Genomic DNA, 24,610 nt, shown 5'->3' on the forward strand with positions numbered 1-24,610 from the left:
ACAAGGCCAAGATGCTTGTAATAATTGGGTTCTTACAATATGGCACAAAGCAAACTGGCAACACTGCTTACTTGATGTATGTAGGTATAAATGTGTAATTTAATAATAGAATGACTGCAAAAACTTGTTAATGAAATCGATTGATTAATCATAGTCATTTCTAAAGTGTCAACAATTAAATAAAATGAGTACATTTACATGTATATGTATGCAGATATCAGTGTAATTATTTATTTACTTGTTTGGTCTTTTCTTTCTTTGTTTTCTTATTTCTTCATTTATAGATTTAAAACAAAATCATTTATTTATGTTTGTGGATGGTATGAAATGATATACGTTCTACAAATAATACAAAACAAAATATAATATTGATAAGACAGTTGCAATTACTAGTTATGGCTTAGTTCAATAATTAAAAATAAATATTTTATGCATTGATACAATAAGTATACGATAAGGTTATGAGAACAAAAAGTCTGGTTTTGGAAACTAATTCCCTCCCTGCAGTATACATACGTTCATAATGTTTTGAAATCGTTTAATAAATGATCCAAACATTATCCATTACGTCTTTCAATGAATGAAATCGGTATGGTTCTGAAATAAAGTGAATAATTTAATGTTGATAACTTTCATTTTTCTTGTAACCGTAATCGTATGTATGTATGTATGTATGTATGTATGTATATATGTATGTATGTATGTATGTATGTATATATGTATATATATATATATATATATATATATATATATATGTCTCGTTTTATGTTGCTGGATTTGTTCTTGCTTTTCTTGTGTTTTTGCCGTTTCTGTGTGTCCGTGTGCGTATGTGTGTGTGCGTGTGCGCATGCGTGCGTATTTTCACCTTATTTCTCCATTCGACCTGTCGACACGCCCCAAATCCGTCCCACTGTCCGTTTGTGTCACACTTGGCTGGACTGGTGTTATCAAACAACTGGAAAAACTCGTCACACACCACTGACGCTTGGCTGTTCACAGTGGTTGACTCATATGTAATATTGCCATGTGGTACTGATGGAATTCCGCAATCCACTACAATACAGTATTTTACACTTAGTATGTATTAACATTTTATATTTGGTTTCCATACTTTCCTTCTTTCTTTCTTTCTTTCTTTCTTCCTTGCTTTCTTTATTAATTCATTCAATCATTTTCCCCTTTTGTCAAAGACAGTAGGAAGGATACATTATTATCTTGGCGAGTGATGAAGCACTGCATAGTGGTTCATGGGAACAGTGGCGATCTTGTTTGAACGTCCTTTGGACTTATCCTCTATACATACATCACGGTCATGGTTTTGCCCCCATCCCTAGTCAGGTCACCGATCTTCGAAACCATAGTGGTATATAAGCACGTTAAACTAGTTATCTATCTATCATGGTTATGAGTTTGAACTGTAGCAGCTCTCGGTAAAAATGGACGTCATTTCATTCATACATTTCATGTCAACTTATATCAAATGTGCGTTTTGGGGGTCCATCTCACTATAACATGACAGGCAGTTTTTTAAGCCTACTTTAGAACAAAACGTTTGGTTTGTTTAACGACACCACTGTCGTTCTGCTAGTTAACGACTTTACTGTTGCCATATATAATGACCTTCAACCTACATTACACACATTGTTTACAATTGTCGCAAATGAAAAGAATGATAATGGATGATACAAATAATGCTCTATATATCAGCCAAATCTAGACCAATGTATATGCGTCCTAAACAACATTTTGCAGGCGGTATCGTGGTTAACATATATATTAGCCTACTCTAGGTCAATGACTATGAGTCATCTACATTCAGTATTGTGGTTAAAATGTATACTAGACTACTCGATACCAATGCATATGTGTCATATACAGTAATCTATCGGCGGTATAGTGGTTAAACTATATATTAGCCTACTCGAGATCAATGAGTATGCGTCCTATACAACAATATACCTGCGGAATAGTGGTTAAAACGTATTCAAGACTACTCGAGTACAATGGATATGCGTCATGCACAATAATTTACATGCGGGATACTGGTTAAAATGTATACTAAACTACTCTAGACCAATGGGTATACGTCATAATCAATAATCTACCTGCGGTATGGTGGTTAAAATGTATATTAGCCTACTCTAGACCAATGGGTATACGTCATAATCAATAATCTTCCTGAGATATGGTGGTTAAAATGTATATTAGCCTACTCTAGACCAATGTATATGCGTCCTAAACAACATTCTGCAGGTGGTATCGTGGTTAAAATATATATTAGCCTACTACAGGTCAATGACTATGAGTCATCTACGTTCAGTATTGTGGTTAAAATATATACTAGACTACTCGATACCAATGCATATGTGTCATATACAGTAATCTATCGGCGGTATAGTGGTTAAAATATATATTAGCCTACTCGAGACCAATGAGTATGCGTCCTATACAACAATATACCTGCGGAATAGTGGTTAAAACGTATTCAAGACTATTCGAGGACAATGGGTATGCGTCATAATCAATAATTTACATGCAGAATTGTGGTTAAATGTATACTAGACTACTCGAGACCAATGTATATGCGTCATGTACAATAATTTACATGCGGAATACTGGTTCAAATATATACTACACTACACTAGACCAATGGGTATACGTCATAATCAATAATTTACATCCAGCATTGTGGTTAAATGTATACTAGACTACTCGAGACCAATGTATATGCGTCATGTACAATAATTTACATGCGGAATACTGGTTCAAATATATACTAGACTACTCTAGACCAATGGGTATGCGTCATAATCAATAATTTACATCCAGCATTGTGGTTAAATGTATACTAGACTACTCTAGACCAATGTATATGCGTCATGTACAATAATTTACATGCGGAATACTGGTTCAAATATATACTACACTACACTAGACCAATGGGTATACGTCATAATCAATAATCTACCTGCAGTATGGTGGTTAAAATGTATATTAGCCTACTCTAGACCAATGGGTATACGTCATAATCAATAATCTTCCTGAGGTATGGTGGTTAAAATGTCTATTAGCCTACTCTAGACCAATGTATATGCGTCCTAAACAGCATTCTGCAGGCGGTATCGTGGTTAAAATATATATTAGCCTACTCTAGGTCAATGACTATGAGTCATCTACGTTCAGTGTTGTGGTTAAAATGTATACTAGACTACTCGAGACCAATGCATATGCGTCATATACAACAATCTACCTGCGGAATAGTGGTTAAAACGTGTCCAAGACTACTCGAGAACAATGGGTATGCGTCATAATCAATAATCTTCCTGATGTATGGTGGTTAAAAAGTATATTAGTCTACTCTAGACCAATGTATATGCGTCCTAAACAATATACTGCAGGCGGTATTGTGGTTAAAATATATATTAGCCTACTCTAGGTCAATGACTATGAGTCATCTACGTTCAGTATTGTGGGTAAAATGTATACTAGACTATATATGTGTCATATACAGTAATCTATCGGCGGTATAGTGGTTAAAATATATATTAGCCTACTCGAGACCAATGCGTATGCGTCCTGTACAACAATATACCTGCGGAATAGTGGTTAAAACGTATTCAAGACTACTCGAGGACAATGGGTATGCGTCATAATCAATAATTTGCATGCAGAATTGTAGTTAAATGTATACTAGACTACTCGAGACCAATGTATATGCGTCATGTACAATAATTTACATGCTGAATACTGGTTAAAATGTATATTAGCCTAATCTAGACCAATGGGTATACCTCATAATCAATAATCTTCCTGAGGTATGGTGGTTAAAATGTATATTAGCCTACTCTAGACCAATGTATATGCGTCATAAGCAACATTCTGCAGGCGGTATCGTGGTTAAAATATATATTAGCCTACTCTAGGTCAATAACTATGAGTCATCTACATTCAGTATTGTGGTTAAAATATATACTAGACTACTCGAGACCAATGCATATGCGTCATATACAACAATCTACCTGCGGAATAGTGGTTAAAACGTGTCCAAGACTACTCAAGGACAATGGGTATGCGTCATAATCAATAATTTGCATGCGGAACAGTCATAATCAATAATCTTCCTGAGGTATGGTTGTTAAAATGTATATTATCCTACTCTAGACCAATGCATATGCGTTTATACAACAATCTACCTGCGGAATAGTGGTTAAACTGTATTCTAGACTATTCGAGACTAATGGGTTTGTGTTATAATCAATAATCTATTATGGTTAAAATATATACTAGAGTACTCGAGACCGATGCATATGCGTCATATACAACAATCTACCTGCGGAATAGTGGTTAAACTGTATTCTAGACTACTCGAGACTAATGGATATGCGTCATATACAATAATCTATCTGGGATATAGTGGTTAAAATGTATATTAGCCTACTCTAGACAAATAGGTATACGTGCAGTGTTACGGTTACAAAAGATCATTAAGTATACTTTGCACCATTGGATATGCGACATATACAATAAAACATCGACATGCGGTTTGGTGGATAAAATGTGTATTAGCTTCACGTATGTACAGATTCGCTATACTGAATACGCACAGATATGAACTAGTGTTACATTGAAAATAGCAGGTTGATAATTAGGCCCACTTTAGATCATTGGAATGCTTCATATACAATACCCTACTGTGGTTAAAACGTATAGTAGAAAGAAAGAAATGTTTTATTTAACGACACACTCAACACATTTTGTTTACGGTTATATGGCGTCAGACATATGGTTAAGGACCACACAGATTTTGAGAGGAAACCCGCTGTCGCCACTTCATGGGCTACTCTTTCAGATTGGCAGCAAGGGATCTTTTATTTGCGCTTCCCACAGGCAGGATAGCACAAACAATGGCCTTTGTTGAACCAGTTATGGATCTCTGATCAGTGCAAGTGGTTTACACCTACCCATTACGCCTTGCGGAGCACTCACTCAGGGTTTGGAGTCGGTATCTGGATTAAAAATGCCATGCCTCGACTGGGATCCGAACCCAGTACCTACCAGCCTGTTGACCGATGGCCTAACCACGACGCCACCGAGGCCAGTTAAAACGTATATTAGCTGCACTTTTGTACAAATTTCATGTACAGGCTACGTGATGAAACACACAAATAAAATAATCTTCTATTGAAAATTACTCGTTGATTATAATTAGCCCCACTCTCGTCCAATAGATATTTGTCATACCCAATGATTTATTGTGGTTAATTTGCTTATTAGCTACATCTATGTACAGCCTCAATGAAAGGACTACGTGATGAAATATACAAACAGAAAAACTCGTTCTGATATTAAAAATGATAGATTGATTATTAAGCCACCTATAGATCAATGCATGCACTCATTATGTTGTGGTAAAATGATAGATTAGCTACATTTATGTACAGATTCGATATAGAGAATACGTGATGAAACATACACAGAAATATAAGTTTTAGTCTTATATTGAAACAAAATCAATGTGCTCCAGTGGTGTCGTTAGACAAAAACAAACTTCAACTTTCATATTGAAAATGACCGCTTGGTTAGCACACATACTGCAGATCAATGGGTGTAATCCTCTGTTGTGATTAAGATATAGATTACCGACACTTACACAAATTCGATATGCAGACTACGTGCAGAAATATACACACACACACGCACACACAAACACACACACACACACACACAGACACACACACAAACACACACACCGAGGGATTAGTGGAAAAAAATCTCATACATAAACTAGTTTGATATTGAAAATGATAGATTAATTTGTTTTATTATTTCTTTTGTTAACGACACCACTAGAGCACATTGATTTATTAATCATCGGCTATTGGGTGTCAAACATATTGTCGTTTTGACACAGCCATATAGAGGAAACCCGCTACATTTATCAATTAGTGGCAAGGGATATTTTATATGCACCATCCCACAGACAGGATAGCACAAACCACGACCTTTGATATACCAGTCGTGGTGCACTGGCTGGAACGAGAGATAGCCCAATGGGCCCACAGACGGGGATCGATCATTGACCGACCGCGCATCAGGCGTACGCTTTACCACTGGGCTACGTCCCGCCCCATGATAGATCGATTGCAATCATCTACTGTAGTAAAAATATATATATTAGCTACATTTATGTACAGACTCGATATACTTACTACGTAATGAAATATACACGCACGTATAAACCAGTCATGCAATGAAAACCAAACTGAGAGATTCGTGAAAATATTTCATCTCACCGACACATGACAAGTTTGTCTCGCTCCAGCTACCAGACAATTCACACGTTGACGTCGTCGTTCCGTTATAAACGGCGTATCCATCGTTACAGCTGTAGTCGGAAACTGAATTAACTGTGGTTCCAGTCACAGCCTTGCTGGCATTTGGAACATCGGGAGGCACCCCGCAATCAATTTCTGAAATACGCAAGTGTCAAAGTCTCAGTTGATAACTTAATAGTTAATAATTCGTGAAATATGTGTTCAGACATTTCTGTAAACCGCTACTTCTCGTTCCAGCCAGTGCACCATGACTGGTATATCAAATGTTGTGGTATGTGCTATCCTGGCTGTGGGATAGTGCGTATGAAAGATCCCTTGCTACTAATGGAGAACTGTAGAGGGTTTCCTCTCTGAGACTATATGTCAGAATTACCAAATGTTTGTCATCCAATAGCTGTTCAATAATAAATCAATGTGCTCTAGCGGTGTCATTAAACAAAACGTAATTTTTAAAAATGAATAATGGATTAAGTTGGAGAATGCACTCGGAAATGTAAATTCATGAAAAATAATTAACTCGCCCCTAAGGGGCCAGTGAAGTATTTGTCACGAATATACACTTCCTCGTACATTCCCCAGTACATATCTGTTGTTACAGACTAGGTGTCTAATTCACAAAGGTCTCTTAAGCTCTGCTAGACAACACAGCATCCTCTTTGCAAGTCTTTTAGCATTGCCCTGCGAGGTCGCACAGTTGCGAGAGTTTAGTGAATTAGGCCCCATTAGGTCACAAACAAATTAAAATTTCATTGTTTCACAGGTGTTGATTCTTGAAACATAATCAACACCTTGAACAACAGTGTGACGTCGCAGGTATTAATAATCGGCTATTGGATGTCAAACATTGGGTAATTTTGAAATATAGTCTTAGAGAGGAAACTCGCTACATTTTCCCACTAGTAGAAAGGAATAATTTATATGCACCATCACACATACATGATAGCACATATCACGGCCTTTGCCATACCAGTCGTGGAGCACAGGCTGGAACGAGAAATAGCCCACTGGGACTACTGACGGGAATCTATCCTAGACCTAACACGCACCAAGTGCGCGTTTTACCACTGATCTACGCCCCAAAAGCAAAGACACAAACAAATATTAACTACTCATACTTAACAAAAAAAAACCCAAAAACTGAAATATTTACGATGAAATTTCATCTCACCGATGCATGACAGGTTAGTCTCGCTCCAGCTACCAGACAATTCACACGCTGACGTGGTCGTTCCCTGAGAAACGGCGTATCCAACGTTACAGCTGTAGTTAGAAACTGAATTAAATGTCGTTCCAGTCACAGCCTTGCTGGCATTTGGAACATCAGGAGGGTCCCCGCAATTAATTTCTGAAACAGCCAAGTCACAACGTAATGATCAGTAATTCATGAAATACGCCTTCATGCATGACAGCTTTGCTGTTATTTAGAATCTCGTGAGGTTCCCCGCAATCGATTTTTGAAACACCCAAATGTCAGCCGGTAACGTAATAATTAATGACATACATGCAGGCAGACAGACAGACAGACAGACATACAGACAAATAATATATCAATATGTTGTAAATCATTGTGGAATAGAGTTCAATTGGGTTGGTAATATTGTTTTGTATAATGGCAATATTAATGCATTTGGAATTATAGGAATTGAACGTTATATCTTTGACGTTCGTGCGATGATAATACCAAAACCGTTTACACACTTATGTATGAACGGCTTCGTACTAACGCCATTCACGCGGTGTGTAAATGAGAGACGGTATACTTAAAGGGACATTCTTGAGTTTGCTGCATTGTAAGATGTTTCCGAAAAAACTAATTTTACGATTAAACATACATGTTAAATATATCTTCTTGTTTTAGAATATTAGTATCTGTATATTCAATGTGTTTTGGGCCGTCTTAATATTTGTAAGAAGCCCAAACTGCATTTTGTCTTCAAATAATTTGGTACGTACGAAAAAATATATTTTAGGAAATAAAATGAAATTTAACCTAGTACAAATAGTAGAATGATCAGAAACAAGTTTAATATACAGCCAGTAATATTTTATGCAGAAACAATCGTTAAAAAGTATCTGTTAGTCGATAACATCTTAAAAATTGCAGCAAACTTAGGAATGTGCCTTTAATTAATACAAATATGTACAATTAAAATAATAGTGTGCAAATTGAGGCTAGCTAATTTTGGTATTTCTTGATAGTATATGTCCTGTCTATCTAACATGTGAAAGTTACCCAGAATTCCTGTGGGTGAACATGCGCAAATAACGTCATCAAAATAGCGACCGTATTTGATATATTTTTCAAACAACCCAGTAAAGTGATGTAGACGTTTTAAATAAAATTATGAAATTACGTCCAAATAGTTACCCATTGCCATACATTTCAACTTTTAATATGGACCGCTTGCCCCAATTATATTATGGTGGCTGAATTGGATTTCCAAGATGGCCACGATATAAAAACCTATTAGTACCAATATCGTAGAACCTATGCCACCCAGGAAGTAAATATGTTGGTCTAACCTAACATTTTAGGGGCAAGGGAAGCAATTATGCAATTATAAATATTACTAGCTAGAATTGTATAAAAGGAACGACATAGAAAAAAGTATTATTTAGGAAAACAAGCGTCTGTTGTGTATTACCAACTTCTCGCTTTATTATCGTTGTGTTTTAAATAGTCTTTAAGAAGAAACTGTACAAATAAAGAAAGAAATGTTGTATTTAACGACGCACAAAACATTATGGCGTCGGAATTACGGACCACGTAGATACCTAGAGAGGAAACCCGCTGCCGGCTCTCCATGGGCTACGCTTTGTGATATGCAATCAATTAATTCACCAGAACGTACTTGAAAATAGATAATATATTAAAGTCACTGCATAGATTAACACATTTGATAATTGCAATATGTAGAGGTATATATTATTGAAGATACTTCGCTGTATGTGTATATTGAAACTGTAATTATCACAGTAACAAATACATTTCAGTTCACTCCGGTGCAGCACATCGATTACCGTATCCCCTAAGACTTGAAACTACACTTAACGGTTCACTTGCATTTGGTTAAAATGTCATTTGATAGAAGAAAATAAATTATAGAAATGAAGGTGTGAATCACTAATAATCTAACTGTTACCAGATAACATTTCATTAACAGAATAACAAGAACTATTTAGCAATAACATTTTATAAAACTATTAGAAAACATAACATTTTAATTAACATTTTAGTGAATAGAGTGAGTGCAATTTGCTAACCATGCTCACTGGTGAGCCATATTTGAGCATGGTAGGCAACCTGTTTTGAGTGCTGCAGTCGGGCATCCTGGTGTAAATGAAATGGTTTCTGTTATATTCACCTTGCTTCGTTGACAACGTTCAGGTCGCTGAACATATTATACAAGGTAACTGTAAACCATTTAAGTACCTGGCGGTGTGGACCATATGTAACGTCTTTGGTGTAAGGGTTGGGCGTCATGTTGGTAAAGACACAGGCCACATTAAGGTAGCAGTTCCATGCACACCAGTCTGTCAAATCTACGTTTGTCCGAGAAAAGCAAAGTGGTTTAACATCCTCTGAAGGTGTTTGACGAGAGGCATGGCCGATGATTTCACTTTAGCCAGGATGCCTGCATCCTTGAATACATTTCCTTTGGGGTTCTTTTGCTGTGGATGCCCTGATTGCTGTTCATTATGTATGTGTCCTATACCAACGTATCATTGAATCAAAGTAAAAGGACCACACGGGGTGCATGGAAGATCGAGGCGGCCATATTGTTATGTCACTTGACCATATTCCCCCAACCCTGTCTTAACTTCCTCCACGGGTGCAGTTGTTGTGTACTTCTCTGCACTTACCTGACTTCCTCGTCCTCTGCCGCTAATAAAGCTGGTCTGACCCACGTCACTAACTAACGACTGCCGGTAGTAGGGGAGCATAGCGGGTAGTTGCAAATGCCTCTTAACAATGCCAGAAGTAACTACTCAACACTCCCCGAAGTGGTCAGAATAAATTCAAAGCTACACGTGTCGCACAGATAGTCACAAGAGAGATGCACCTGTCACGGTTGGAGAGACAAGTACTGGGATGTGGAGGTGGACAGAGAAGTTGAAAGATAGAAGAAGTTGCCAGATCGGAAAGAAATGAGATGGAATTCAAATATCTGCTGTAGATAAGGTTGATTTTAAAACATATATGAAAACACTCGATAGTTTTTACTAATAATGACTTCTAAAACAACTCGTAGCCACCTTAATCACACGCTTAATCAAAAGAAGTTATACGGTGTGTGTAATAGGCGTGCATAGAGTTTGACACCAAATACCCAATGCATATTTCCGTGTGAGGTATCGTTAAATATGCATTCATTCATTCATTCATTCATTCATTTATTCACTCGTTCATCCATTCATTCATTTATTCATGCGTACATGATGTGGTCCCAGTGTGCTCTAAAAATAACCGAAATGGCATGTATCGTACTACCAGCTAATTTCATTGTATTATTATTTTTGTTATGAAAGTTTGGTCTTGACTAGCTCCTGAATAATGTTTTGTAAAGACCACGAAATCAATGGCTTAAAAGTCAAACAAGCTGATCATTAGTACAGACAAGGGAATTATGCCACAAATATGTTTAAAAGTCAAATGCAGGTAGATTAGTATTATAGAACATGTCATTTGGTATTAATGTAATATTGGTATAGAACATAGAATTAAGTTTTTCATTACTAGTTATTCATTACTACGGAAAATAAAATTAAGTCACAATTGTTTGTGATTTACCCCCCCCCCCCCCAAAAAAATATAAAATCCTCACACAGACACACACACGCACGCACGTATGCGCGCGCGCGCGAGCGAGCCAGCGTCTAAAACGAAGAAAAGGAAAACAGGTTCGTGATTAAATTGTATCTCACCAATACACGATAAATTTGTCTCGCTCCAGCTACCAGACAACTCACACGTCGTCGTCATCATTCCGTTAGAAACGACGTAGCCAATGTTACAGCTGTAGTTGGAAAGTGAGTTGAATTTGGTTGTAGTCACAGTCTTACTGGCATTTGGAACATCGGGAGGCTCCCCACAATCAATTTCTGAAACACCAAAGTCTCAACGTAATGATCAATAATTCCTGAAATACGCGTTCATTCATTTTTATAAATCAACAATAAATTAATAAATTATGGGGTCAGGGTACAGTAGAAACTCCCCTTTAATTCTGTGTAGTGATACGGCATGCACTATGATAATGGTTTTGTCGTTCATAATGTAACATTAGTTTATTTGTTAACGACACTAGTAGAGCACATTGATTAATTTTAATCATCGGGTATTTTGATGCCAATCATTTGATATTTCTGTCTCATCAGTGGAAACCCGCTACATTTGTTTTTATATGCAGCTAATTATCTTTTATATGGACTTTCTCACCAACAGGAAAACACATACCACGGCCTGTGTCCAGTTGTGATGCACTGGTTGGAACGAGAAAAAAAATAATGTTGAAAGGATCCATCGAGGTGGTTCGATCCTGTGACGCATGCACCTCAAGCGAGCACTCAACTCACTGATCTAAATCCCGCCCCAATGTATCCTTAATAAACAAGGCAAATCACAATGTCCGATGGCCACACCCGATATTGGAACAACACCAGGAGAAGGCACAGTACGTTTACAAACTTGTTCCCAATCAGTTTGTAATTTATTTATTCAATAAAATATGATTTCAATCAAACAAAACATCGGTTAAAACAGAAAAAAACAAGACTTTAATTTGTGATCATTTATAATTTACAGTTGCCTTCAGTCGGATTATATATACAATTTTAAATGTCAGGTACAATTAGTGTTGATTTAGGTTGTTTTTAAAGGTTCAGTATATTCAATGGTACCAAACCGGCCTTGGTGGCGCAGTGGCTAAGCCATCGGACTACAGACTGGCAGGTACAGGGTTCGCAGCTCGGTACCGGCTCCAACCTAGAGCGAGTTCTTAAGGGCTCAAATGGTAGGTGTAAGGTCACTACACCCTCTTCACTCTCACTAACCACTAACCAACTAACAACTAACCCACTGTCCTGGACAGGCAGCCCAGATAGCTGAGGTGTGTGCCCAGGATAGCGTGCTTGAACCTTAATTGGATATAAGCACGAAACTATCTTGAAATGAAATGGTAAAAGGTAATGCATGACAAATTCATTGTTGCAATAAATGACATAAATTGGTCAAATATTTAACAATCGTCAATCCCGGAACACGTGACACATTAATTATTTCTATACAACATATCCTTATGTCACACATTTTATAAGACGTAGGTCATACCAACACACGACAAAACCCAGTAACATAAACTCATCTCACCGATACAGGACAAGTGTGTCTCGCTCCAGCTACCAGACAATTCACACGTTGATGTCGTTGTTCCGTTAGAAACGGCGTATCCAACGTTACAGCTGTAGTCGGAAACCGAATTAAATGTGGTTCCGGTCACAGCCTTGGTGGCATTTGGAACATCGGGAGGCTCCCCACAATCCATTTCTGAAACACCAAAGTCTCAATGTAATAATTAATAATTCATGAAATACGCGTCAATGGATTTCTGAAAATCAACAATTAAACTTCGTGAATATGGAGTCATGATACTGACAAAATAACCTTTACAATCTGTGCAGAGATACGACTATCAAAATAACCATGTTTTGTTTCATACATACATACATACATACATACATACATACAGACACACACGATACGCACGCACATACACACACACACACACACATACACACACACACAAACACACACACAGACACACGCACATCGAAGTTCGAATGTGTATGTGTATGTATATATGTATATACTATTCAAAACAAGTATCAACGTATCAACTATTAGACCAAACATACGTTTTGACCACAGGCATCCTAGTAAAGAACGTTCAGGTCTGTTTATCAACACACCGAAACACATTCCATAGTTTGCACATGCATCACGCAGTTGCCCCGTACACGTGCGTGGGGAGTCATTCTCGATTTTGACAATTTTCAGGAAGGTCCATTAATCACCGTGGAACATTATTTCTGTCAATCGTTTTCATTCTGTTGATCATACAGTTGTGACTGTTTTGTTTTTAGTCAGTTTTATTGTTTTAATTTGCTGTTGGTTACTAATAAAAAAGAGCCAACTTTCAATTTTCACTTCTGACCCCAATCGTCCTTCAAGATCTTTGGTGGTCATAAAACCTACAGTAATACTGAACTACCGGTTGTAATGTTTGTCCAATTAATTCACTATTATCATATAACCATTCCCCACAGCTAATATACCTTACAATTTTGGCAATTCTAAATTCTTATTGGAGTTCCCCTACTTTTTTTGAAGATATATATATATATATATATATATATATATATATATATATATATATATATATATAGGGACAGAACATAACGATCCAAAAGAGTGCCTAACATTTGTGACCTACTTGCTTTACGCCATATGCATCACAATATTTTAAAAAACACTAGTAAAGAAAACTAATCCGATGGAATGATACCCATGAACGTATAATTGTCAGCACTTTTTTAATAAATAATATGACTCCATGCACTTTGGTCAAGTGGGATAGAAAAAGTGCACCCGAGGTGGTTGAAGTTTCGACCTGAGACGAGGCTTGCCGAGTCCCCTGGTTGCAATTTTCACCACCGACAGTGTACCTTTTCAATCCCACATGAGATGAGATGGAATTCAAATGTCTGCTGTAGATAAGGTTGATTTTAAAACATATATGAAAAAACCTCCATTGTCTCTACTAAAAGTGACTTCTAAAACCACTCTTAGCCACCTTAATCCCACGCTGTCAAAAGGAGTTATAATACACAAGAGATTGTCATTGAAGGAGTATGTAATAGGCGTGCATAGAGTTTGACACCAAATAGCCAATGTATTTTTCCTGCTGGGGTATCTTAAATATGCATTCATTCATTCATTCATTCATCCATTCATTCATCCATTCATTTATTCATGCCTGCATGATGTCGCCCCAGAGTGCTCTACAAATTACCGAAATGGCAAGTATCGTACTACCAGCTAATTTCATTTTTATTATTATTTTTTATGAAAGTTTTGGTCCTGACTAGCTCCTGGATAATGTTTTGTAGAGACCATGAATTCAATGGCTTAAAAGACAAACAAGCTGATCATTAGTACAGAAAGAAATAAAGAAATGTTTTATTTAACGACGCACTCAACACATTTTATTTACGATTATATGGCGTGAGACATATGGTTAAGGACCACACAGATTTTGAGAGGAAACCCGCTGTCGCCACTACATGGGCTACTCTTTCCGATTAGCAGCAGGGGATCTTTTATTTGCGCTTCCTACAGGCAGGATAGCACAAAGCATGGCCTTTGTTGAACCAGATATGGATCACTGGTCGGTGCAAGTGGTTTTCACCTACCCATTGAGCACTCACTCAGGGTTTGGAATCGGTATCTGGATAAAACAAAACATGCCTCGACTGGGATACGAACCCAGTACCTACCAGCCTGTAGACCGATGTCCTAACCACGACGCCACCGAGGCCTGTCATTTGTACAGACAACGGAATTATACCACAAAGATGTTTAAAAGTCAATCACAGGTAGATTACTATTATAGAACATGTCATTTGGTATTAATAATAATAATAGTATAGAACATAGAATTAAGTTTTTCATTACTAGTTATTCATTACTACTGAAAATAAAATTAATTCACAATTAAAAAAAAAAAGAAAAAAAAAAGAAGAAGAAAGAAATCCTGACACAGACACACATGCACGCATGTATGCGTCGCACGTGAGCGAGCCAGCGCCTAAAACGAAGAAAAGGAAAACAAATTCGTGATTAAATTGTATCTCACTGTAATGATCAATAATTCATGAAATACGTGTTTCTTCTTCGTTTTTTAATCAACAATAAACTCAGTAATTATGGGGTCAGGGTTTTCTTGAAACGTTCATTCTGTGCAGTGATACGGCATGCAACATGATTGTGGATTTGTCGTTCATAATGTATCATTAGCTTATTTTTTAACGACACTAGTAGAGCACATTGATTAATTTTAATCATCGGCTATTTTGATGTCAAACATTTGATATTTCTGACTCATCAGTGGAAACCCGCTACATTTTTCGTATGCAGCAAAGTATCTGTTATATGGACTTTCTCACCAACAGGAAAACACATACCACGGCCTGTGTCCAGTTGTGGTGCACTGATTGAAACGAGAAAATCCCAATCAGCTGAATGGATCCACCGAGGTTTGATTAATTAATCATCGGCTATTGGATGTCAAACAATTGGTATTTCTTAGTCATCAGTGGAAACCCGCTACATTTTTCGTATACAGCAAATTATCTTTTATATGCACTTTCCTACAGACAGGAAAGCACATGTGTGTGTGTGCTCAGAACAGCGTGCTTGAACTTTAATTGGATATAAGCATAACAATAAGTTGAAATGAAATGGTACCAAGCAATGCATGACGCATTCATTGTTGCAATAAATGTCATAAATTGGTCAAATATCTAACAAACGTCAATCCCACAACACGTGGCACATTCATTATTTCTATACAACATATACTTAAGTCGCACATTTTATAAGACGTAAGTCATACCAACACACGACAAAACAAACTAATATATGACAAATTCATTGTTGCAATAAATGACAAAAATTGGTCAAATATTTAAGAAACCTCAATCCCACAGCACGTGACACATTCATTATTTATATACAACATATATATGTAAGTCGCACGTTTTATAAGACGTAGGCCATACTAACACACGACAAAACAAACTCATATAAACTACTCTTAAGTAAAAAAGAACCCTGAATTATTTGCGAAGAAATTTCATCTCACCGATACATGACAAGTTTGTCTCGCTCCAGCTACCAGACAATTCACACGTTGACGTGGTCGTTCCCTGAGAAACGGCGTATCCAACGTTACAGCTGTAGTTGGAAACTGAATTAAATGTCGTTCCAGTCACAGCCTTGATGGCATTAGGGACATCGGGTGGCTTCCCGCAATCAATTTCTGAAACACCCAAGTCACAATGTAATGATCAATAATTCATGAAATACGTCTTCATGCATTACAGCTTTGCTTCATTTAGAATCTCGTGAGGTTCCCCGCAATCGATGTTTGAAACACCCAAATGTCAGCCGGTAACGTAATAATTAATGATATACATGCAGACAGACAGACAGACAGATAATATATCAATATCTCACCTTATCACATCACACATTTACAAAATAAAACAAAAATAAATGTTCATAAGCCATTCCTTATTACTGTTTTGTAATAGACAACTTACACGTGCGAAAACACATACGCATTCGTGCACAATTACTCGTCCTGTCGTTTCCGAGAATAATATCGCACAATTACAAACCTCCTCTGAAATCCACACACACAGTAACACTGAAACCACTTTATCCCTTTCAAGTCAGTCTTCGCATTCACTTTTCACTAATTCAACTTTTGACAACTGCAATTTTAATATAGTAATTGATAAATCGTTTAAATACTTTGACGCTCTCCCTTATGTGAATTAGTTCAGAATTCATACTGTAAAAGCTTTACAACAAATCTTCCATTTAAGTATATACATCGTTCAGTTCTTAATTAATTATCATTTGATGTAGCCTTCTAAGGGAATTCCCTTATTTTTGTATTGATACTGTTGTAAATCATTGTGGAATAGAGTTCAATTGGGTTTGTAATATAGTTTTGTATAATGGCAATATTAATGCATTTGGAATTATAGGAATTGAACGTTATATCTTTGACGTTCGTGCGATGATAACACCAAAACCGTTTACACACTTATGTATGAACGGCTTCGTACTAACGCCATTCACGCGGTGTGTAAATGAGAGACGGTATAGTTAAAGGGACATTCCTGAGTTTGCTGCATTGTAAGATGTTTCCGAAAAAACTAATTCTACGATTAAACATACATATTAAATATATTTTCTTGTTTTAGAATATTAGTATGTGTATATTCAATGTGTTTTTGGCCGTCTTAATATTTGTAAGAAGCCCAAACTGCATTTTGTCCTCAAATAATTTGGTACATACGAAAAAATATATTTTAGGAAATAAAATGAAATTTAACCTAGTACAAATAGTAGAATGATCAGAAACAAGTTTAACATCTTAAAAATTGCAGCAAACTTAGGAATGTGCCTTTAATTAATACAAATATGTACAATTAAAATAATAAAAATAATAACATTAATGTGTATATAAACAGTCTCTAATAGCTTGTGAAATACGTGTTCATTCATATCGGAAAATAAACGACAAGTATAGGCGTGCAAATTGAGGCTCATCTTGGGGTTCAAGTGATAATTACCTTAATGCTAGCTAATTTTGGTATTTCTTGATAGTATATGTCCTGTCTATCTAACATGTGAAAGTTACCCAGAATTCCTGTGGGTGAACATGCGCAAATAACGTCATCAAAATGGCGATCGTATTTGGTATATTTTTCAAACAACCCTGTAAAACGATGTAGACGTTTTAAATAAAATTATGAAATTTTGTCCCATTGCCATAAATTTCAACTTTTAATATGGACCGCTTGCCCCAATTATATTATGGTGGCTGAATTGGATTTCCAAGATGGCCACGATATAAAAACCTATTAGTACCAATATCGTAGAACCTATGCCACCCAGGAAGTAAATATGTTGGTCTAACCTAACATTTTAGGGGCAAGGGAAGCAATTATGCAATTATAAATATTAATAGATAGAATTGTGTAAAAGGAACGACATAGAAAAAAGTATTATTTAGGAAAACAAGCGTCTGTTGTGTATTACCAACTTCTCGCTTTATTATCGTTGTGTTTTAAATAGTCTTTAAGAAGAAACTGTACAAATAAAGAAAGAAATGTTGTATTTAACGACGCACAAAACATTATGGCGTCGGAATTACGGACCACGTAGATACCTAGAGAGGAAACCCGCTGCCGGCTCTCCATGGGCTACGCTTTGTGATATGCAATCAATTAATTCACCAGAACGTACTTGAAAATAGATAATATATTAAAGTCACTGCATAGATTAACACATTTGATAATTGCAATATGTAGAGGTATATATTATTGAAGATACTTCGCTGTATGTGTATATTGAAACTGTAATTATCACAGTAACAAATACATTTCAGTTCACTCCGGTGCAGCACATCGATTACCGTTACTTGAAACTACACTTAACGGTTCGCTTGCATTTGGTTAAAATGTCATTTGATAGAACAAAATAAATTATAGAAATGAAGGCGTGAATCACTAATAATCTAACTGTTACCAGATAACATTTCATTAACAGAATAACAAGAACTATTTAGCAATAACATTTTATAAAACTATTAGAAAACATAACATCTTAATTAACATTTCAGTGAATAGAGTGAGTGCAATTTGCTAACCATGCTCACTGGTGAGCCATATTTGAGCATGGTAGGCAACCTGTTTTGAGTGCAGCAGTCGGGCATCCTGGTGTAAATGAAATGGTTTCTGTTATATTCACCTTGCTTCGTTGACAACGTTCAGGTCGCTGAACATATTATACAAGGTAACTGTAAACCATTTCAGTACCTGGGGGTGTGGACCATATGTAACGTCTTTGGTGTAAGTGTTGGGTGCCATGTTGGTAAAGGCACAGGCCACATTAAGGTAGCAGTTCCATGCACACCAGTCTGTCCATCTACGTTTGTCCGAGAAAAGCAAAGTGGTTTAACATCCTCTGAAGGTGTTTGACGAGAGCCATGGCCGATGATTTCACTTTAGCCAGTATGCCTGCATCCTTGAATACATTTCCTTTGGGGTTCTTTTGTTGCGGACGCCTTGATTGCTGTTCATGATGTATGTGTCCTATACCAACGTAAGGAGGTCGGCATCGGCTGAAATTATGGGTTTCTCTTCAATGTCTGACCCCGCATGGGGAATGATTACTCAACATACGCTGTAGGGTCCCTGTATTCCAGGCTCGGGTGACATCGAGATAAATCATCTGACAGAGAACATGGGACGCGGTCCTGTCAACATTCCGATACCAAAATGGAAATACTGCGTTTTCACCATTCATCTTATCATCAGCTATATAATTATACTTATGTCATTTAAAAAAAAAAAAATGAAAAAGACGTGGAATGTCAGGTTAGTGGTAAAAACAAGGTTCTATGAAACTGTATTGCTATTTTACGTGATCCAACCAACAAAGAGAAACATTAAGAGAAAAACAAAACCATTACGTTCGATCAATGCCACCATGTGACTACGAGGAATCAGACACCACACTTTTAATTCATGTGCAGGACGTTATTATGAACGGACCGGCCTCGGTGGTGTCGTGGTTAGGCCATCGGTCTACAGGCTGGTAAGTACTGGGTTCGGATCCCAGTCGAGGCATGAGATTTTTAATCCAGATACCGACTCCAAACCCTGAGTGAGTGCTCCGCAAGGCTCAGTGGGTAGTGTAAACCACTTGCACCGACCAGTGATCCATAACTGGTTCAACAAAGGCCATGGTTTGTGCTATCCTGGCTGTGGAAAGCGCAAATAAAACATCCCTTGCTGCCTGTTGTAAAAGAGTAGCCTATATGACGACCTTAATCACACGCTTAATCAAAAGAAGTTATAATGCACAAGAGATTGTCATTGAAGGTGTGTGTAATAGGCGTGCATAGAGTTTGACACCAAATAGCCAATGCATTTTTCCGTCTGAGGTATCGTTAAACATGCATTCATTCATTCATTCATTCATTTATTCATTCATTCATTCATTTATTCATGCGTGCATGATGTGGTCCCAGAGTGCTCTAAATATAACCGAAATGGCAAGTATCGTACTACCAGCTAATTTCATTGTATTATTATTATTGTTATGAAAGTTTGGTCCTGACTAGCTCCTGGATAATGTTTTGTAAAGACCATGAAATCAATGGCTTAAAAGTCAAACAAGCTGATCATTAGTACAGACAACGGAATTATGCCACAAATATGTTTAAAAGTCAATTACAGGTAGATTAGTATTATAGAACATGTCATTTGGTATTAATGTAATATTAGTATAGAACATAGAATTAAGTCTTTCATTACTAGTTATTCATTACTAAGGAAAATAAAATTAAGTCACAATTGTTTGTGATTTAAACCCCTCCCCCCCCAAAAACAAAAAAAATCCTCACACAGACACACATACACACACATACACACACGCACGTATACGCGCGCGCGTGAGCGAGCCAGCGTCTAAAACGAAGAAAAGGAAAACAGGTTCGTGATTAAATTGTATCTCACCAATACACGATAAATTTGTCTCGCTCCAGCTACCAGTTGACTCACACGTCGTCGTCATCATTCCGTTAGAAGCAACGTATCCAATGTTACAGCTGTAGTTGGAAAGTGAGTTGAATTTGGTTGTAGTCACAGTCTTACTGACATTTGGAACATCGGGAGGCTCCCCACAATCAATTTCTGAAAAACCAAAGTCTCAACGTAATGATCAATAATTCATGAAATACGTGTTTCTTCTTCTTTTTTTTAATCAACAATAAACTCAGTAATTATGGGGTCAGGGCATTCTTTAAACTTTCATTCTGTGCAGTGATACGGCTTACAACATGATAGTGGTTTTGTCGTTCATAACGTATCATTAGTTTTTTTTTTTTAACGACACCACTAGAGCACATTGATTAATTTTAATCATCGGCTATTTTGATGTCAAACATTTGATATTTCTGACTCATCAGTGGAAACCCGCTACATTTTTTGTATGCAGCAAATTATCTTTTATATGGACTTTCTCACCAACAGGAAAACACAAACCACGGCCTGTGTCCAGTTGTGATGCACTGATTGAAACGAGAAAATCCCAATCAGCTGAATGGATCCACCGAGGTTTGATTAATTAATCATCAGCTATTGGATGTCAAACAATAGGTATTTCTGACTCATCAGTCATCAGTGGAAACCCGGTACATTTTTCGTATGCAGCAAATTATCTTTTATATCCACTTTCTTATAGACAGGAAAGCACATGTCATGGCCTTTGACCAGTTATGGTGCACTGGTTGGAACGAGAAAAAAAAACAATAAGTTGAAAGGATCCATCGAGGTGGTTAGATCCTGCGACGCAAGCACCTCAAGCGAGCACTCAACTGACTGATCTAAATCCCGAACCAAAGTATCATTAATAAACAAGGCAAATCATAATGTCCGATGGCCACACCCGATATTGGAACAACAACAGGAAAAGGCACAGTAAGTTGACAAACTTGTTCCCAATCATTTTGTTATTTATATATTCAATAAAATATGTTTTCAATCAAACAAAACATTGGTTAAAACAGAAAAAAACACGACTAAGGACATTAAACTTAAATGTGTGATCATTTTTAATTTACAATTGACTTCAATCGGTTTACATATAAAATTCGAAATGCCTGGTACAACGAGTGTTTATTTTGGTTGTTTTTAAGGTTTGGTATATTCATTGGTACCAAACCGGCCCCGGTGGCGCAGTGGCTAAACCATGGTACTACAGACTGGCAGGAACAGGGTTCGCAGCCCGGTACTGGCTCCAACCCAGAGCGAGTTCCTAAGGGCTCAAAGGGTAGATGAAAGGCCACTAAACCCTCTTCTCTCTCACTAACCACTATCCAACTAACAAGTAACCCACTGTCCTGGACAGACAGCCCAGATAGCGGAGGTGTGTGTGCTCTGAACAGTGTGCTTGAACCTTAATTGGATATAAGCATAAAAATAAGTTGAAACGAAATGGTACCAAGCAATGCATGACGCATTCATTGTTGCAATAAATTTCATAAATTGGTCAAACATCTAACAAACGTCAATCCCACAACACGTGACACATTCATTATTTCTATACGACATATACTTAAGTCGCATATTTTATAAGACGTAAGTCATACCAACACACGACAAAACACACTAATATAAACTGCTCTTACGTAAAAAAAGAACGCTGAATTATTTGTGAAGAAATTTCATCTCACCAATACATGACAAGTTTGTTTCGCTCCAGCTTCCAGACAATTCACATGTTGACGTTGTCGTTCCGTTAGAAACGACGTATCCAACGTTACAGCTGTAGGCGGAAAGTGAATTTAATTTGGTTCCAGTCACAGCCTTGCTGGCATTTGGAACATCGGGAGGCTCCCCGCAATCAATTTCTAAAACAGCCAAGTCTCAACGTAATCATCAATAATTCGTGAAACACGCGTCAATGGATTTATAAAAATCAATAATAAGCCTCGTAAATATGGGGTCATGGTATTCATAAAATAACCTTTTCAATGTATACAGAGATACGACTTTCAAAATGATTATGTTTTGTTTCATTCATTCATTCATGCATACATACATACATACATACATACATACATACATATATACAAACATTTGGTATTTCTGACTTGTAGTCATCAGTGGAAACCCGCTAAATTTTTCGTATGGTTAGTTCACAAAGGCATAGTGAATTGACAAACTTGTTCCCATTGATTTTGTTATTTATTTATTCAATAAAATATGTTTTCAATCAAACAAAACATCGGTTAAAACAGAAAAACCCAAGACTTTAATTTGTGATCATTTATAATTTACAACTGACGTCAATCGGTTTATATATAAAATTCGAAATGTCAGGTACAATGAGTGTTGATTTATGCTGTTTTTAAAGGTTCGGTGGTATCAAACCGGACTCGGTGGCGCAGTGGCTAAGCCATCGGACTACAAACTGGCAGGTACAGGGTTCGCAGCTCGGTACCGGCTCCAACCTAGAGCGAGTTCTTAAGGGCTCAAATGGTAGGTGTAAGGCCACTACACCCTCTTCTCTCTCACTAACCACTAACCAACTAACAACTAACCCACTGTCCTGGACAGATAGCCCAGATAGCTGAGGTGTGTGCCCATGACAGGGTGCCTGAACGTTAATTGGATATAAGCACGAAAATAAGTTGAAATGAAATGGTACCAAGCAATGCATGACAAATTCATTGTTGCAATAAATGGCATAAATTGGTCAAATATTTAACAAACCTCAATCCCACAACACGTGACACATTCATTATTTATATACAACATATACTTAAGTTGCACATTTTATAAGGCGTAGGTCATACCAACACACGACAAAACAAACTAATATAAACTACTCTTAAGTAAAAAGAACCCTGAATTATTTATTTATTTCATCTCACCGATACATGACAAGTTTGTCTCGCTCCAGCTACCAGACACTTCACACGTTGACGTCGTTGTTCCGTTAGAAACGGCGTATCCAACGTTACAGCTGTAGTCGGACACTGAATTAAACTTGGTTCCGGTCACAGCCTTGCTGGCATTTGGAACATCGGGAGGCTCCCCACAATCAATTTCTGAAACACCAAAGTCTCAACGTAATGATCAATAATTCATGAAATACGCGTCAATGGATTTCTGAAAATCAACAATTAAACTTCGTGAATATGGAGTCATGGTATTGACAAAATAACCTTTACAATCTGTGCAGAGATACGACTATCAAAATAACCATGTTTTGTTTCATTCATTCATTCATACATTCATTCATCCATACATCCATACATACATACACACATACATACATACACACACATGCATACATAGACATACACGTTATACACACACACACACACACACACACATGCACACACACACACACACACACACATCGAAGTTTGAATGTGTTTGTATAAAAATATACACACGTGCATACATACATGCATACATGCATACATACATACATCCATGCAAACGTTGCCAAGCCATGGAGCCTTAGAACCGCGTGGTTGTTGGACCGGTACAAATATAATCGACTAACGATCGTTCTATTTTTGTGGAACGTAGTTGGTCTGATTGGTAGCGTTCCGGCCCAACAATTGCGGGCGATTGGGTGCCACATGTTCGCTTCTCGGTAACGGCATGATGAAATGTGTGAAGGCAATAGAGGATTTCAATATCCCCTTTGCCAGTGCGTCATTGAATATATGTATGTTTAAGTCAAAACCCGACATACATACAATAGAGAATTCAAAATATAAACATATATATATATATATATATATATAGCCAGTGCCAGGTCTGTCCAAATATGCATGTAAGTCAAACGTTGCCAAGCCATGGGGCTTTAGAACCGCGTGGTTGTTGGACCGGTA

The 24,610-nt window shown here is 37.1% G+C and overlaps 1 protein-coding gene across 1 annotated transcript in view; it reads right to left on the bottom strand.

Moving 5' to 3' along the window:
- The window catches only part of LOC121373062 (sushi, von Willebrand factor type A, EGF and pentraxin domain-containing protein 1-like), a 44,532-nt gene that overhangs the window by 9,515 nt on the left and 10,407 nt on the right, over positions 1-24,610 (bottom strand). Inside the window, exons 4-12 of the mRNA XM_041499506.1 lie at positions 23,636-23,812; positions 22,433-22,609; positions 20,715-20,891; positions 16,259-16,435; positions 12,706-12,882; positions 11,262-11,438; positions 7,504-7,680; positions 6,294-6,470; positions 866-1,053 (exon numbers count right to left, since the gene is read on the bottom strand). Coding sequence (XP_041355440.1) covers positions 866-1,053; positions 6,294-6,470; positions 7,504-7,680; positions 11,262-11,438; positions 12,706-12,882; positions 16,259-16,435; positions 20,715-20,891; positions 22,433-22,609; positions 23,636-23,812 — 1,604 coding nt within the window. The remainder of the gene's footprint in view (positions 1-865; positions 1,054-6,293; positions 6,471-7,503; positions 7,681-11,261; positions 11,439-12,705; positions 12,883-16,258; positions 16,436-20,714; positions 20,892-22,432; positions 22,610-23,635; positions 23,813-24,610) is intronic.

The sequence above is a fragment of the Gigantopelta aegis genome, chromosome 5 (assembly GCF_016097555.1).
Source record: "Gigantopelta aegis isolate Gae_Host chromosome 5, Gae_host_genome, whole genome shotgun sequence".
Lineage (NCBI taxonomy): Eukaryota > Metazoa > Mollusca > Gastropoda > Neomphalida > Peltospiridae > Gigantopelta > Gigantopelta aegis.